Genomic DNA, 18,299 nt, shown 5'->3' on the forward strand with positions numbered 1-18,299 from the left:
TTTTTAAAGTATTGTTCAACAGTTGCTATGAGTAAAGCTCGGTGAAAATGCTGGGTTCCACCAGCTGTTTTGCTTTCGATAAACTTTAATGAACAAATTGTTCATGGTATCCCAGTGACTCAACAGGTTAACATCACTGTTTAATTAATCATTAATTCATTATGATGAAATCAGTTCTTTAACCCAATCTCTTCTTTGAAAATTTGTTTTCAATAAAACTAGTAATTTAAATTCTTTTTTTTTTAACCTGCAACTTCCGGTGAATTGTTAAACGATAATAAAATAATCTGTGTGTTTTTAACAAAGCAATTATGAAAAAACAAATAATTTTAATGTTGCCTCTTAGTTTAATTTATTATTCTTTAAAATTTAATTGCTCAAGTTAATCTAAATATTCTTTTCAAGAAATTACTTGTTTTTCACCTGAATGTTCTAAAAATCTAATTTATCATCGATTTGATTTATAAGCATAATTGTCAGTAAAGTTTGTAAAACCAAAAATTAAAAAATTTTGGTCTTACTAATTATTGAGGATAGATCGTTAATATTTTGTTTACCATTAACGAAGGATTACCCTGATAAAAAAGTCCAGAGTAATAAATACTAGCTTCTCATCTTTTTACCAAATTGAGCTAAATGGTAGAGTCTTTATGTAGTCACTCAGCATGCTAGAAATAGCAGCCAAATCACACTTGAAAAAGAAAGGGCAAGTAAAGGGAAGGCACATCAGATAATATAGTCTTCCATATTATGTGAAATTGCAATTATAATATCTCTGATCATAGCCCTGCCTGATCTAAACTGGTCTGGTGTGAAACAGTGACAAAAATGGCAAAAAGTAGAAAACACTGAGGTAGATTAATGTTGAAGGCTGGTGAAAGAGAGTAACAGTAGGACCTACTCTCAGCTCAGTGAAGAACTTGCCTTTATCATAGATGATGGTGATGATGATGATGGCCTTGCCACTGCTGATGCCAATGTATTTATTTTGTACAGCTGCTGGTCTGGTTGCCAGCCTGATAGTCCGTTTCACACTACTGTATGTACAACATATTGAGATTATGTTATCACAGGTTTAGAAAATATTATCCGTAGTTAATGAAAACAAATGTCTGTGTGTGTGTGTTTCTCTCTCTCTCTCTCTCTCTCTCTCTCTCTCTCTCTCTCTCTCTCTCTCTCTATATATATATATATATATATATATATATATATATATATATATATCACCATCATCATCATTTACTGTCCACTTGTCCATATTTGTTTAATCCCCAGACCTGCCTTGATTGAGCAGACTAGAGTCAAAAGCATTTCAGCCACAACTGCCTCATACTTTTTGCTCAGATTTACTATCTCTAGGGCCATATTCAATTTGCTTGTTTTTATGAAGATTTTGCTGCTGTTTTCAGTACAAATTATCAGCACATAGAAACTCCCCTGCCAGCTTGTGGTTCAGCCATTGGGTCACATGGCCCTGAGGCTTGGTTCAGTCGCAGGCTTATAGATCCTCTTTGTTGTCTCAGCTATCTTGTTGTCCCCTTCCCCTCAAATGGTTCAGCCTCCTCCACTAAGTTTTTAAGAGCCATTTTTTTGAGTCTAGTTTTATAGGGTTAAGCAGATAAAAGACAAAATTCTTCCCCTGTAAAGAAAGCTGTTCTATATTTAAGGTAACTTTTCTGATCTGATGATCATTTTGGTGTGTTAAATTTTACAGATAAAGCCATCTTTTGTAGGAACACAATAAAAAATCTTGTAGTTGTTTTGTATTGGTTGTTGGATTCTGTAAGCAGACCTCTTTCCGTTGCAAGCATTTGGACCAGTTTGAGGATAACGTTGTCTCTTCTTCCCATCAGCCTGGGAGGCCTTGAAAAAATACAAGGTCATAGAATCGATGGCAAATAAAATTTAGTTTAGTATCATATCTTGTCAGTCTTATCTCAAGTAGTAAGAGTAATGTAGCAGATATGACTGAGCGATTTACATCAAAAAATTATTACACAAGTTCAGAATAGAAGAGAAAGTAGTATTTAACTGGTGACTGTAAACCAATACTAAAATGTACAAATGAATATTTATTTGGAAGGATCTGATTTCAATGTCTGTCCTTTTAATATTGCATTGTGACATAGGACGACATACTTAACTGTCAATGATCATAAGTATAGCAGTGCAATGAATGATATGTTTCATTGCTGTTGGCAAAGAACTTTGAAATTGATGTGTATTTTGTTGTTTTGACATGTTACGTTTAATTCCTTCTGATAGGAAAAACTAGTTACAACAGACCATGTTGCTCTTCAGGGAGGTGTTCATCTCCCATCAACTAAATATTATTGGAGACCAGAATTAAGTACCAGACCCTTTTATTCTTTTATCTTTTACTTGTTTCAGTCATTAGACTGGCCATCCTGGAGCACTGCCTTTAAGGGTTTCATTGAACAAATCAATCTCAGTACTTATTTTTGGAATCTGGTACTTATTCTGTTGGGTTCCTGTTAAACTGCTGAGTCATGGGGATATAAACAAACTAACACCAGTTGTCATGTGGTAGTAAGACAAACACAAAGACTTCCCCTCCCCCCTACCAAATTCACTCACAAAGCATTGATTGATCTGAGGCTATAGTAGAAGACATATTCCCAAGGTGCCAAACAGTGGAACTGAACTGGAAGCCACATGGTTGGAAAGCAACCTTCTGAATCACTGTGATTTAGAAATGGTAGCAGTGGTGGTTTTTGTGTTGTTGGGTATGTTTTGTACAACTGTTTTACCTGAGATTTCTGTAATCTTCTAATTTTTGTTTCTATGATTATATTTTAGATGATACTCCTAAGGAAATCTTTGTCCGAGGGGAGGCTGCTATCAAAGCCTACGAGAAGGCCTGCTGTTCAGGAAGTGAGGCTGTCTATCGTACACGGCTTATGTTGGTCGGTAAAGACAGAGTCGGTAAAACTAGTCTCAAGCGTTCACTTCTGGGACAAAAGTAAGAGTTCAGATTTTTTCTTCTTATAATATTTCACCTGTAAAGCTTCCCTTAGATTTGTTAGATTCTATGGTAGGAGTCATGTTCCTTCATGACCAAGGAAGGTATTTATCTGATGTTGGATGCCCTAATCGGAAGGGGTTGGGTGTAAAGTGGGCTGTTGCACACATATGTACCCAAAAGCCAATGGCAAGTTGAACTGAGGCAATTTATGGTGTGGGCATGAGAGAGAGAGTAAACTTACTCAGGGTTGTACAATTAGGAAGTTTGGCTTTGTAGTCTTGTGGTTATGGAAACAGCTGAGCAAAAGGAGAGCATTCTACATGCTAAATACATATACGGTAGGCTCTCACAAACATAAGATTGTGACTTAGAGAACTTTGAAACAACATTGTTAGGAAGTAAGCTTTCTTACCTGCTCCAATACCTTCTTACCTGCTCCAATACTTTCTTACCTGCTCCAATACCTTCTTACCTGCTCTTTCAATCATAGCTATGAATAAGATAAGAAGGTAAATGGAGTAAACCTAGATGAAATCTTGAAGGAATTAGGAGATTAAACTACACCCTGTCTTATCTATATATGTATAAACAATACATGTATTCTTCTAACCCATGCTAGCATGGAGAACAGATGTAAAACAAATGAACTTTGTCCATTTGATTCACTATACTACACTCTAAATTGAGTGATCTGAAGTTAGTCTTAACAGTATACTAATAAGGTAGTAGACAATGTAGTATGGTAGACTAAAAGCATCATAATTAGTTTCCTCTTTCTGTAGATCTGAGTTGAAATCACTTTCTCTTTTTCTCTCTGGGCTTTTCAGTCATTCTAATTAATAAAATAAGTAGCTGTAATATAGCAGGGTTGATTTGACTCTCATTAGCCATTTTTGAAAGCTGTCAACAGAAATCAACAATTAATCTTGTAATGTCTTGTGATTTGTTGTTTTTCACTTTGTTAAACTTGTGTCACTTGTTACATTGGGCTTAAGAAAGGAACACTTGTGCACACTTGTGTTTCTGCTATTTGCATATTCACACTTAGACAGACTCACCTCTGTGCACACTCCCAGACAGCAGAGCTCTAATTGTATTTACATAGTTTTCTGATTGTTTGATTTCACTGAAATATATTAATAGGTTTTATTTGCCTCTAATTAAATACCTGGAAACACATTTAGATATTCATTAAGGAAACACTTAACAAGAAGAATAGCTATGTCTGTAAAAGCTGTGCTACATGACAAAACTTTGGATTGATTTTCTCATTGATTTTTTTTTGTCCATTGTGCTCATAGAAACATTGGTGATTCTTCTTTAGATATATACATAAGACAGTCTGTACTTTAATCTCTTAATTCCTTCAACATTTGATCTGGTTTTACCCCATTTACCTTCTTATCTTCTTCATAGCTATGATCGATTTGGCTTTTCAATATTAACTCGCCCCTGTAATACAACAAAAATACTGCATATGTTGAACTTTTAATAATCCAATCTTCATAATGGATATGACAAGATGGCTAATTAACTAATTTTCTATAATTACATTTAAAGAGAAATGAAAAGATTAATGCCTTCATTGTGTCTGTGATAATAGCTACTTGAAAGGTCAGGCGCTAGACTTCAGCCTAACAAATAGGGGCCATTTTCTTTTCTTTTTTTTTTTGTGTTGTTGTCTCTTTACCAGTTACCACCTGTCAGACATTATCTACAAAAACAAAGGGAAAAATAGTGAAATTATATGCTATTAAGAATCAAACAAATATGGACAAATGGAAAGGAATAAAACCAGTTCACCTTGGAAAGTAGGAAAGAGATATTTTCTTCTAAATTTGTTACTTTATTTGCTCTTATTAATAATAATCGTAAAAACATTAGGCTTGTTCATGGCAAACCATCTCTCAAGCTATACCTCTCAAAGAACTATACCAATTCCTATTTAAAATTGGCTTTGTGCCTTGTCCAAAATAAACAAAACAAAATAGAAAGAAAGTAAAAAAAAAAGCAATCAGTCTTAATAAAAGAACCATTTATGACCTCTGGTTCTAGACATAACTATTTCACTGCACTTAAACCAATAATGGTCTAAGGGAAAGCAGGAATGTCATAAAATTTTGTCTCTTCCTTTGCTACTAAATTTATGGCTTTGTTCTGAAAGTAAGAAATCAATATTAATGAGAGAAAGGTGATAATTTGGCAGAAACAGTTGAGTGATTTAAAATATTTGGTTTGTTCATCGACGTTCTAAGTTGTTGTTGTTGTTAAACCTCTTTGGTGTCAACCCTGATCAAGTAATCCTGTGATGAAAACTATTCTATCTTTGACCATGCCATTCCTCCACCCCCACCCCCCACCACCAGGTAGGGTCTAATCTCTTTCGCATTTAAAAAAAAAAGCTGTTACAAGTTCACTTTGCAATGATGTTGTTTAGGGTTCAGTTCCACTGCATGGCATTTTGGGTAAGCGTCTTCCACTATAGCCTTAGGCTGACCAATAACTCATGAATTTGGTAGACAGAAACTGTGTGGAAGCTTGTATATGTGTGTTTGAGTGTATGCTTGTCTTTGTCCTTCTACCATCACTTGACAACGATGTTGGTTTGTTTACATTCCCATAACTCTGGTTCAACAAAAGAAACTAATAAAATAAGTATCAGACTTTAAAGAATAAATGCTGGGGTTGATTTGTTTGACTAAACCTTTCAATGAGGTGCCCCAGCATGGCCACAGCCCAATGACTGAAACAAATGAAAGAAACAAGATAAAACTATTTACTTACCTTATTTTATTAATCTACCTTAATTTACTTACCTTGTTTCATTAATCTACCTTAATTTACTTACCTTGTTTCATTAATCTACCTTAATTTACTTACCCTGTTTCATTAATCTCCTTCTGTATTCAACAAAATTCTGAATCACTTTCCCAAGACACTGAGACATTATCATGAATTTCCTAAAGTCGTTCAGTATATTTTTAACACTGCATACGAAGCTGTTCTTTGTGCAACACCTTTTGAGAAACACTGATCTACATTTAGAGTTCCATTGCAGACTATCTTCGTCTTTCATCTCTTTGAGGTTGATGTCTTCTATTGATTTCTTTTATTTCCATTGGCACAAGGCCAGACGTTTGGAAGTACAAGATAATAATCAATCAGACTTGACCACTCTCTGTGCCATGTGTTTAGAAGAAAGAAATAAGACAAGTTCTGCCAAATGTTCAAAGATGAAACTAAATACTCTTGTGGTATCTCAGACACTGCACTGTCTTTAAGATATTAATTTTAATGTCTTGGGTGGATGGGTGGGTGGATGTTATCCAGAGCAGTATTTTTCCTTTTCTTAACATTTTACTTGTGGCCGCATTGGACTGTGGCCTTAATTTGGTCAAGCAAATCAGCCCCAGTGATTATATTTTAAGTCTGGTATGTATTCTGTTGGTTTCCTTTGCCAAATTGCTGGGGTGGTGGAGCACACAAAACAGTAACGCACACACATACATAGATATATCATACATACATACATACACACATACATAGATATATCATCACCTTCATCATCATCATCATCATCGTTTAATGTCCATTTTCCATGCTGGCATGGGTTGGCCAGTTTGATAGAAATTGAGGAACTGGGTGGGGATGGGGGTGGGTTGCACCAAGGTCCAATCTCTGCCTTGGCCACACTTTCTCCAGCTGGCTGTCATTCCTGATGCCAGCCAGTGTGCTCTGGATGTAGTAGCAGTACTAGTGAGGTCACCGAGTACTTTCAAGGCCAGACCCTTCAAACTGAATGAAGTCTTATATTTAAAGGACGGGAGGAGGAATCTGTATGAAGAGGTGAATACATGGTTTCCTGGCTGGAAAGTGAGAGAGATATAGTGTGGACTACCCTCAAAGTGAATAGGGATAGGGGAACTGAAAAAGAGGGTGGGTAGGTAAGTGTGTTAGAGTGAAAAGAATGTAGCAGGGCTATAACAGAAGACACTTGTCAATGTGCTGCACAGTGGGACTGAACCTGAAACTATGTGGTTAGAAAATTAAGCTTGTGTTTACTCAGGCCCCCATGTGTCTAGGGGTCCAGTGCTGATGCATGTATGCTACGTTTGTGTATGTAGTGGCCCCTGTGCATTGCTTTGCTCAGGGCCTATAATGCTGTTGTTACTGTGCTGATTTGGGGGTGAGGAACTTGGAGCTGAAGATACAGCTTCAGGTAAAGCTTTGAAACCTGTAATTGCTGTCTTCTGAAAGAAGTCTGGATTTTGTATTAAAAATCTAATTTTTGCTGATTACATAGTGTTTTTATTTATTCTAATGTTCTTAAATTGTCACAAAAATACCTGTAAAAATAAATTTATGTTTTAATTTCCAATTTGAATATTCATAATTACATTTTCACAATAAATGTAATTACATTTTCCCATATATTTGCTAAAATGTTCGTTAATGCTGGTTTATTAAATTACACTTAATTCAATTCAAACTTGAAATGTAAGACAATTAGCCAGCCGTGGGGGTAGTTGATTAAAATCTCCTCTTGAGTACTTGGCTGATATTTCATTTTATCAACCTTAGGAAGACGAAAGACAAAGATGAGTTCAGCTGGATTTGAAATCAGAATGTGAAGAGCTGGAACTGTCACAAGACATTTTGTCTGGTACTCCAACAATTCTACAGATCCACTGCCTTTTTTTTTTTAAGAAACTAATGATATTCATTTCTAACTTTGTTGTGAAGCCCCAAATGTGTAGCTTGGAGTAGAACTGATTAAATTAATCACATAGTATGCTGCTGGTAATTAATTTGTTATAATTAACCTCAGAGTCTTGATAATGAAAGACAAAGTTGTTGTTATTGTTTGGCCTCAAGTCAGCCCTGTTTCATCTGACTTATGATCAGATTTATCCCAAACATGACCACTCCATTTATGTAGAGGGCTCATAATTGAGTCAGTGACTGTGCTCCTGTACCACTAAATTTAGCCACACTTAAGACATTCTCACCTTCCCCCTCTCCTCTCTTTCTTACTAGCACCCCATACAATCTCCTGCCCCCCTTTTATTGATCTGTCTTCTTTATTCATCTGTCAGCATCTTCTTTATAATTCCTTTATGACTGACCATGATTTACTCTATACTGCTTCCATCTCTCTATTGATTACCCACAACATTGCTGTCTTTTTAATCTCTCCCATTTAATCTCTTCTTCATTAGACATTGGCGTCCCTTCAATCTAACCTACTTCTCTGTTTTCATTGCCATTTTTATCCTCCTTCTTTTTTCTTTCTTTAATGTTGTTAACTGATGTCTTTTAATTACTACCTCTTCCGACCATCAACCCCCACCCTTCTCCCTCCATCCCATTTCACTTTAACCCCACTGAACCTTTCTCTTTTCTTTCCCTATTGAACTTATATTCATAAATACTGTTTTCTGATCAGGGTAACATGATCTTGCTTCAGATCTTACCGAATCATGCTAATCCAGACACCTACAATGTTATTACATAATATACATAGTTATGGCACCAGTCATTGTTCATCCGAAACAGCTGTAAAGATAACACTTGATTGTAGTGTTCACTTATTTCTGTATGCAACCCACCATGTAAATACACTCTTGATGCCTACTTTTGTTTATCACCTTTCCTGCTTTCATCCATACACATACACACATCATCATCATCATCATCATCATCATCTTTCCTAGCTCACGTGGATTGAATGGCTTGACAAAATGCAATGGGTTTGGAGGGGCATACTTTGTGTGTGTGTACATGTTTGTCTCTCACCACTGGGTAACCAATATGGGTTTGTTTGTGTCCCCTGTAACCTAGCAGAATATCAAAAAGAGACTGATGGAATAAATATCAGCAAAACACATTTCAATCCACTATGGTGTTGCCATCCGGTTTCACCAGTCCTCAGTCAAATCGTCCAACCCATGCTAGCATGGAAAGCGGACGTTAAACGATGATGATGATGATGATGATGATGTACCTTTTCAAAAAAGTGTGTGACCTTGTTTACCCTCACCACCCCCACCACCACCACCCCTTCCCATGCCATGTGTTCCCCTTCAGACATTAACCAACAAGGTGATCATGTTGGACGCCAACCTCATTAATCTCAATAGTCTGTGACAACCGGTAGAGGTCATGGCTGCTATAGCACAGATAACAACAGCAACAGCAACAAACAAAGACAGAAATCAATATCAATGACACAAGTTGTTCTCTGTAAAATTTTTCCAGACATTTCAACTTCAGCCATTTATTTCAAAATTGCAAAAATCTTTGAGACATTATTTTATATAAATTATTTTGTGTACTGTCTTCACAAAAAGCTTTTTCCTAATAATTGTGTGTGTGTGTGTATCGGTGGCACATAAAAAGCACCATTTGAGTGTGATCATTGCCAGTGTCGCCTTACTGGCACATGTGTCGGTGGTATGTGGAAAACAACATTTAAGCTTGGTCGGTGCCAGTGCCGCTGGACTGGCTCCCGTGCAGGTAGCACGTAAAAAACACTTTGAGAGCGTGGTTGTTACCAGAACTGCCTGACTGGCCATCATGCCGGTGGCATGTAAAAGCACCCACTACACTCTTGGAGTGGTTGGCGTTAGGAAGGGCTTCCAGCTGTAGTAACATTGCCAGATCAGATTGGAGCCTGGTGCAGCTTTCTGGCTCGCCAGTCCTGAGTCAAACCATCCAACCCATGCCAGCATGGAAAGCGGATATTAAACGACGATGATGATGATATATATGTTTGCCCTGGCATCCGAAATTTGGAGTTTTATCATGGCTACCGAATAATTGTCACATGGTATCTGGGTTGAGTGGATTCAGCAGATGGAAATTGGAAGAAGTTCTTCATCTGTGTGTGTATGTACGTGTGCATGCGTGTGTGTGTGTGTGTGCACTAGAGTTGTAAAGAAATGTCACCATTATGCAAACAGTGTCCTTCATTTCCATTTTTCTCTGGAAACTTCTCTTGTCATGGAGGAATACTACTTAACTTGGAAGCAGGTAAGTGTTGGTGACAGGAAGAGCATTCAGCCACAGAAAATTTGCCTCAATAAATTCCGTTTGACCCTTGCAAGTTAAAAATAATGATGATAATGATGATGAAACGATCATAAGTTCAAATCTTACCATAAGAGCCAGGCACCAGTTCAACTTGTTCAAGTTTGTTTAACCAGAGAGGAAAAAAAAATGAAAAAAGGAGCAGGTTCCAGTTCCACTTTACACCTAAGTGTTTAGCAATAGGAAGGGCATCCATTATAAAACCATCCGTTCAAAAGAACAAAAGAAAAAAATATCCTGCTCTTGGAAGAAAAAAAAAATCTTAATTTATAATTTTTAAGTATGATTCTGAATAACATATCCAGTTTTTATTTACAGAGATGACCAACCGCTGGAAAGTACGGATGGTGTGGATTTGTCTGAGTCTTGCTCTTTCAATACTTCTGATTCGAAAGCTTGGAGGCTAAATCTTAATGGGGAAAATGTCGACAAAGAACAACACCAAAAAACAGATGCTCCCAGAGATATTATTGGTAAATCATTTAATGTTTAAACATTTCTGAAATCTAATTTAGTAAGTTACATCATCATCATCAGCAATTGGGGATGCAAGGTATTAGATAAAGGACAGTAAAAAACGACTGTAATACAGGGTGGCCACAAGGTCTGGGTGCATGGAGTAAATAAAATCATAACATAAACAATTGAATATAAGAAATAATAATTTCTTAAAGTATGTGCTAATCCCCATGTACCCAGACTTTGTGGACACCCTGTACATTGTCATAATTTAATAATAATAATAATAATCCTTTCTACTGAAGGCACTAGGCCTGAAATTTTGGAGGAGGGGACTAGTTGATTACATCAAGTCCGGTGCGTAATTGGTACTTATTTCATTGACCTTGAAAGGATGAAAGGCAAAGTCGACCTCAGCAGAATTTGAACTCAAAATGTAGCAACAGAGGAAATACCACTAGGCATTTCACCCAACCTTAATAATAATAATGATAACAACAATAACAACAACAACTTTAAAGATTATTTTTGCAGTTTTTCATTTTGTTAGAAACCAATTTATTCCATGCCCCCCCCCCCTTCCAATCCATTTTACCGTCATTGCAAGTCTCTCTTGATCATTTTGCATGATGTGTTTTTACCTTTTGCATCCTCTTCTTACAAAGACAACATTTCAAGCATCCAATTGCCAGCGATATTATTAACTTGATTAAGTTCAGACCCTTTTTTTTCACTACCCTATTTTCATTTTTATGCATCCAGCAGATCATTCTTTACAGTTCTTCGAAATTATCTACCTTTGTTTTCTTTGTCATTTTCTTTTTTTCTTCTTTTTCTGTCCTTTTTTTTTTTGCGTTCCTTTTTGCTTTTTATGGTGGTACAGCACCACACAGTTCCTGATATATAATACAGCAATACAAAGCTTTTTCCACGGAGCAAGAACACATTTGTCGTAAATAATGACAAATGTTCTTTTAACTGGTTCTGAACATCACTAACTTTATATTTATATATACATACATACATACATGTGTGTGTGCATATATATATATATATATATATATATATATATATATATATGTATATAATGTCTGCATGCATGCACAAACACACACACACAACTGTATAGTTGTGGTTTTGGAAATAAGCTAACTCACTTATTTCACAGCAAATAGGGTTTTAACATCATTATGTGTTTGTGAAAACATTGGATTATCGTGTGCATTGTAGTGAGTTGATGTTTATCGCTCATTGAAACACAAAGGTTCGACCAATAATTTGCCAATGTTTCTAATAACAGCTTCAGGTTTTTATGAATACCAGTGGATTAACTTGAACGTTTCTTCACAATGCTTCAGCCTTTACAAACCAAAGAATGGTTACCACTAAGTTGTCACTTGACCTGCTGCAAGTAGTGACCAAATCTCCCTCAAATCGCACCCTGCTGTCTTAAAAGAAGGATGTATTCATTGAGTTATATAATTCTAGGTATGATATGTCTGAACAAAAGAGGGGATGGCCAAAGCTGCTCTATCTTTGGTTTATAAGCCTTCAGTGCAGCATTGGGGCTAAACAACGACAACATCAGCATTTTCATGCTTTAGGTCGTTGCCAGTGCCACCGGACTGGCTCCTGTGCACCTTTTGAGCATGGTCGTTGCCAGAACCGCCAGACTGGCCCTTGTGTTGGTGGCACATAAAAGCACCCACTACACTCTTGGAGTGGTTGGCGTTAAGAAGGGCATCCAGCTGTAGAAACTCTGCCAGATCTGATTGGAGCCTAGTGCAGCCATCTGGCTCACTAGTTCTCAGTCAAACCGTCCAACCCATGCTAGCATGGAAAGCAGACGTTAAACAACGACGATGATGATGTTGGTATTTGGCTGTGGAGGTAATTATCAGGAATTGGAATGTGAACATTTTGGAATGAGACGATTAGGCACAGGTGAATGGCCATTGGACCTGTTTTGGCAAAACTACTTTTTGGCATTAGCAGTAACCATACAGGTGCACATGGATAGAAATATACACATACAGATGGAGAGAGAGGGGGGAGGGAGAAAGGGAGACATGTATATATATATAAACACATCTAGATGCTCAAACATATAGAGAGAGGGAAGGAGGGAGAGGGAGAGAAGAAGAGAGGCATTGAAATAAGAGAAACGTTAAAAAATGTCTGATGGTAAATAAGTGATGCCAAATAGGCAGCACCAAAATGGCGGCACCAAACTGACTCATACTCTGGACATTTGACTTGTAATAACTAACTGCCTGCAACATCATATCTTCTTTTTAATGTTCTCCTTATTATAACCAATACTCTTGTAACTGGACGAATCTACCAATTCTTATTTGTCTATATAAACCTCATTCTGTGGAACGTAACTAATTCTGTATCAGGCATCATGGTCTGATTAACAAAAATATTCATTATTCATTCCCTTTTGCAATTATAATAAACGAAGGTCACAGTTTCAAATCCTGACTTCTTTACATGAGAAACTTGTATATTATGGTTGATTTTCCTCTCCAACCAAAGAGACTCCAGCCATGACTGTCCCGCCTTTTTTTTTTTTTTTTCTACAAGTGTAGAGGATCTGGTTTATTGAAATATTTTCTATCTCCTCTGCTTCTCTCAGGTGGTGTAGCTGCCTTGGAAGAGGAGTTCACAGATTCCACAGCCCTAAATGTATATCTAGAAATGGTTCTTCATCAAAAGGAAAAAGAGCTCAAAAATAAGAACAACTTCCAGAAAAACGACAAAAAAGTAAGTTTTTTATTTTACTTAAAAACACTTTTATTGTAAATAATAGATGCAGGCATGGCTGTGTGGTTAAGACGCTCACATGGCAACTGTGTAGTTTGGGGTTCAGTCCCACAGTGTGGCACCTCAGATATTACCATCCTGTACACACTTTTCTGCTGCTCAACAACATGCATCTCAATTCCTTCAGCTTCTTTGGGGCCAATTTTGGACACTTTGTGAATTGCACCAACAACCACTACAACTATTTTTAAGTCCGGCACTTATTCTGTTGCCCCCTTTTTCCAAACTGCTGAGTTACAGGAATATAAACAAACAAACACCAGTTGCCAAGCACTGTTGGGGACACACATATATGACAGGCTTCCACACAGTTTTCGACTACCAGATTCACTCACAAAGCTTTGGTCATCCCAGATCTCTAAGTTGAAGGCACTTGCCCTAGGTGCCATGCAGTGAGACTGAACCTGAGACCATGTGGTTGCAAAGGAAATGCCTTCACTTCATTGCCATGCTTGCACTTGTTCGTTCTTCTCTCCACTTTTATATCTGATTTCAATAATATGAAAGTGTGTCCAGAGAAATTCCATAAAAATTCTTTTACACCCAGCCAGCCTCTGGCTCATCTTCACACCACCATTTTTTGTCACTTCAAATTCACTGACGACTTGGCTAACATCTTAATAAACTCTTTAACTGACACAGCTATACCTGTATTATTTTTGTTATTTTAGTTTTAAATTATATTAATTATACATTAGAATGATTTGGGCTGTCAAACGAGGGATTAGTCCCAAGTGTTGCCTGGCATTAATTACCAGTCAAAACCAGTTTGCTTCATAGTTGCACTTGTTTGCTGGCAAATGATTTAATCTGAGTTCATGTGTTGATATTGAAACAACTGCTGCTGAGAAGAATTCTGATGTCCATTTAAAACATCATCATCATGTGTCCATTGTCCATTCTGGCATGGGTTGGACAGTTTGACCAGGGCTAGCAAGCTGGAAGACTGTACCAGACTGTGGTCTGATTTGATATGGTTTCTACAGCTGGATGCCCTTCCTAATGCCAATGATTTCAAGGGTGTAATGGATGCTTTTATGTGCCACCAGCACAGGTGCCATTTGCACGATACCAGTATCTGCTATGATTAGAACTTCACTTGGCTTGATGGGTCTTCTCAAGCACAGCAAATTGCCAAAGGTCTCGGTCATTTGTCATTGCCTCCGTGAGGCCCAACACTTGAAAGGTACTTTTTATATGCCACTGGCTCGGGTACCAGTTATAAGGGTCAGCTATGACTATGATTTCAATTGGCTTGACAAGTCTTCTCAAGTACAGCATATTGCCAAAGGTCTCAATCACTAGTCATTGCCTCCATGAGGCCTAAAGTTCGAAGGTCATGCTTCACCACCTCGTTCCATGTCTTCCTGGGTCTACCTCTACCACAGGTTCTCTCCACAGTTAGAGATCGGCACTTCTTTACACAGATGTCCTTGTCCATATGTGAAGTCGACCTCGACAGAATGTGAACTCAGAACATAGCAGCAGGCGAAATACTGCTAAGCAATTCACCTGGCCTGCTAACGACTCTGCCACTGTGACACTAGCAGTGTCTTTTCATTTCCAACCTTCCATGAATAACCAGGTCTCGCAGGGAAATATTACCTTGCTTGGAAACACCTCAATATATTCCATTCAACCCATGTAAACATAGAAAGTGGACATTAAAATGATGAGGTAAGATTTGGCTACTATTTCTTGCAGGTCAAACAGCACTGCAGAGACTCTTGCATTGTTTTTATGAGATTTTATCTTGTTATACATTTCTACCTGAAGGCTGTAGCCATTCTGGGGCACCACCAGAAGAATTTGATATGTCTATATGCAATTTTTTATTTTTATTTCCCCACAGACAGAAAAAGAAAACCGATCATACAGCACCATGCTAGGGTGTAGCACTGGTAGCAAAGTGTCTCCTGGTGCCGTCACACAAGTGCCACAGCAATTACTGAAAGGTATACAGGCTGATGCTATAGAGAAATTACAAGCAATGTTGGAAGTTCAGTCTCCGGAAAAATGGATTGCCGAAAACCAATGTGAGAAAATATGCGAAAGCATCGTGGAGATTCCTCAACAAGAAGTAACGTTAGATATTTGGGACTTTGCTGGTCAGGCTGTCTATTATACCACACATCAGGTAGGAAGCTTTACTTAATTTACTACTACTACTACTACTACTACTACTACTACTACTACCACTACTACCACTACCACCAACACCACCACCACTACTACTACTACTACTACTACTACTACTACTACTACTACCACTACCACCAACACCACCACCACTACTACTACTACTACTACTACTACTACTACTACCACTACTACCACTACCACCAACACCACCACCACTACTACTACTACTACTACTACTACTACTACTACCACTACTACCACTACCACCAACACCACCACCACTACTACTACTACTACTACTACTACTACTACTACTACTACTACTACCACCACCACCACCACCACCGCTACTACTACCACTACTACTACAACACCCTAACCACTTGGCCACAAGTGTCATTCATATTTCACTAAACAACCAGTTGTTAAATACACTTTTCTGAAATTCAGTTAAACGTTTCCTTCCAGGTGTTTTTATCTTCACGAGCTGTTTATGTTATTGTTTTCAATATTTGTGATGACCTTTCTACCTCTCCTCTCACCAAATCTACAAACGACAGCCACCTTGTAAGTATTTCCGAGCTAAGTATGTTTCTCTAAAACTATGAGGCAGGCATAGCTGTGTGTTAAGAACCTTGCTTCTCAACCGCATGGTTTCAGGTTCAGTCCCACAGTGTAACACCTTGGACAAATCTCTTCTACTATAGTCCTGGAGATGACCAAAGCCTTGTGATTGGATTCGACTGACAGAAACTGAAAGAGGCTTGTTGTGTGTGTGTGTGTGTGTGTGTGTGTGTGTGTGTGTGTGTGTGCAAGACACTCGTTTCTGTCCTTCCTATTCATACTTTGACCTCTCGTCATTTGGCACAAAGCCACCTCCCTCAATACAACTATTTAGTAAAATAGCTTTGTCATTATTAAGTTGGTGTCTGGAACATAAGATTTTGAAGGTTTTTATTTAAATCACTTTAAATCAAGAAGTTTTTTTATGAGGGAAGGAAGCAGGGGTGGCCCTCAAGCTGGCTTGGTTACAAAAGGGTTAAAATGGTAGTCAGACTTTTGATTTCTAGATCTTAAAATGGTGACTGCCTGACTTTGTCACAATTGTTAAGAACAGCATGCTCTAAGATAAGGCATTCCAGCCATGACCATCCCATCTTTTGAAATGTTACATCATTGATAGGTATGATTTGTGACTGATTTGGTTGTTATTTCCTAAAGTCAAGCAACTATGTAGAGGCTCCCTTGTTATCAGTGAGGGTGAGCGCTTAATTACATATCCGACTAACAAAGTTAATGTTCACCTTGAATTACTCAGAGACAAACGGTAACTAGAAATGCCATATGGATTAAATGCGTTGTTCTGTCAACTTCATTCAAAAATTTGAATTCAATAGATTTAATAAATGGCATTTAGACAGTTACCATAATGTAAATATCTATGTAAATTATATATAATTGCCAGTGCTGATGGTGTAATTAATATAGCTATTAATGAGGGCGGAGTTAAGTGGCAAATCAAACCACTTACAACTGATTACTTCAAATAACTTCCTGTAAATTCTCAAGAGATTTCTTTTAAATGTTAAGCATTGACAAAGAACCTAATTTTAATTACTAAGCATCGATAGAATTCTTTGTCTGATTTATTAAACATTTGTAGAGACTCGTACTTAATTAATAAATATTTATAGAGACTCCTAATTATATTCATTAAGAAACATTTATTGAAAATTTCAATCAATTGAAATATTGCTTAAACCAGTTGAGCTGAGTTGACAGTGTGTTGGCAACATTTGGTTAATGAGTTGATGGTTTGTGTTGGCAACATTTGGTTAATGAGTTGATGGTTTGTGTTGGCAACATTTGGTCAATGAGTTGATGGTTTGTGTTGGCAACATTTGGTCAATGAGTTGATGGTTTGTGTTCTGTCTTTTGTCTTGGGCTGGAGACCATTCAGTGTTGTTATTATCGGTCGGAATATGCTTGAGGCACGTTTGAACTGGTGAACAAGCTACTCACTGCATGTTTGTCATGGAAAATATACCCCGTTGGTTGACAGATGGTGTGTATACACCTAGATCAGCTCATAGCACCACCTACATAGACCAAAGAGGAGATAATCACTCTGAAATGCTTGCATCTTACAGTCTGGGTAGGTGGCGCTGTGAGCTGATCTAGGTGTATACACACCATTTGTCAACAAGCAAAATATATTTTCTGTGTCTCAAGCATATTTGGATTGATAATAACATTACAATTTTACTTATCATTGCTAAGCACTCCCCCCCCACCCACCATTATTAACTGTTGTTGGGTCCAGTCTTTCGGCTGTAGATAAGCACCATGCTAGAGCACTGCATGATGGAGCTGTATTTTGTTAGTTTGCAATGTTTCATTTGAATTTCTCCCATCGTAGGTGAAACCTGGTGCAAGAAAGGCCCCGTACAAAACTGAATTTCCTTAGCCGTTTTGATGCCATTACATTTGAGATTGCTTTTGATTGGAAACAAATATCTCTGCTTGTATGACAGTGCCTCTCATTTACAACAGCTATCACATAATGTCAAGACACAAACACACATACACTCATACTCACATATATACATACACTGTATACATGCACACACACAGAGTAGGCTTCTTACAGTTTCTGTCTACCAAATCCACTCGTAATTCTTTGGTCAGCCTGGGGCCATAGTTGTAGACACGGTCCAATCTCCCATACAGTGGGACTGAACCCTTAACCTTGTGTTTGGAAAGTCAGCTTCTCAACCACACAGCCATTCCCATC

At 37.6% G+C, this 18,299-nt stretch overlaps 1 protein-coding gene across 1 annotated transcript in view; it reads left to right on the plus strand.

Annotated features, from left to right (window-relative positions):
* LOC106875913 (uncharacterized) overlaps positions 1 to 18,299 on the plus strand; it is a 57,288-nt gene that overhangs the window by 11,188 nt on the left and 27,801 nt on the right. The window contains exons 3-7 of the mRNA XM_089366304.1: positions 2,821 to 2,983; positions 10,394 to 10,548; positions 13,176 to 13,303; positions 15,216 to 15,500; positions 15,974 to 16,072. Coding sequence (XP_089222430.1) covers positions 2,821 to 2,983; positions 10,394 to 10,548; positions 13,176 to 13,303; positions 15,216 to 15,500; positions 15,974 to 16,072 — 830 coding nt within the window. The remainder of the gene's footprint in view (positions 1 to 2,820; positions 2,984 to 10,393; positions 10,549 to 13,175; positions 13,304 to 15,215; positions 15,501 to 15,973; positions 16,073 to 18,299) is intronic.

The sequence above is a fragment of the Octopus bimaculoides genome, chromosome 18 (genome assembly GCF_046866305.1).
Source record: "Octopus bimaculoides isolate indiv1 chromosome 18, ASM4686630v1, whole genome shotgun sequence".
NCBI lineage: Eukaryota > Metazoa > Mollusca > Cephalopoda > Octopoda > Octopodidae > Octopus > Octopus bimaculoides.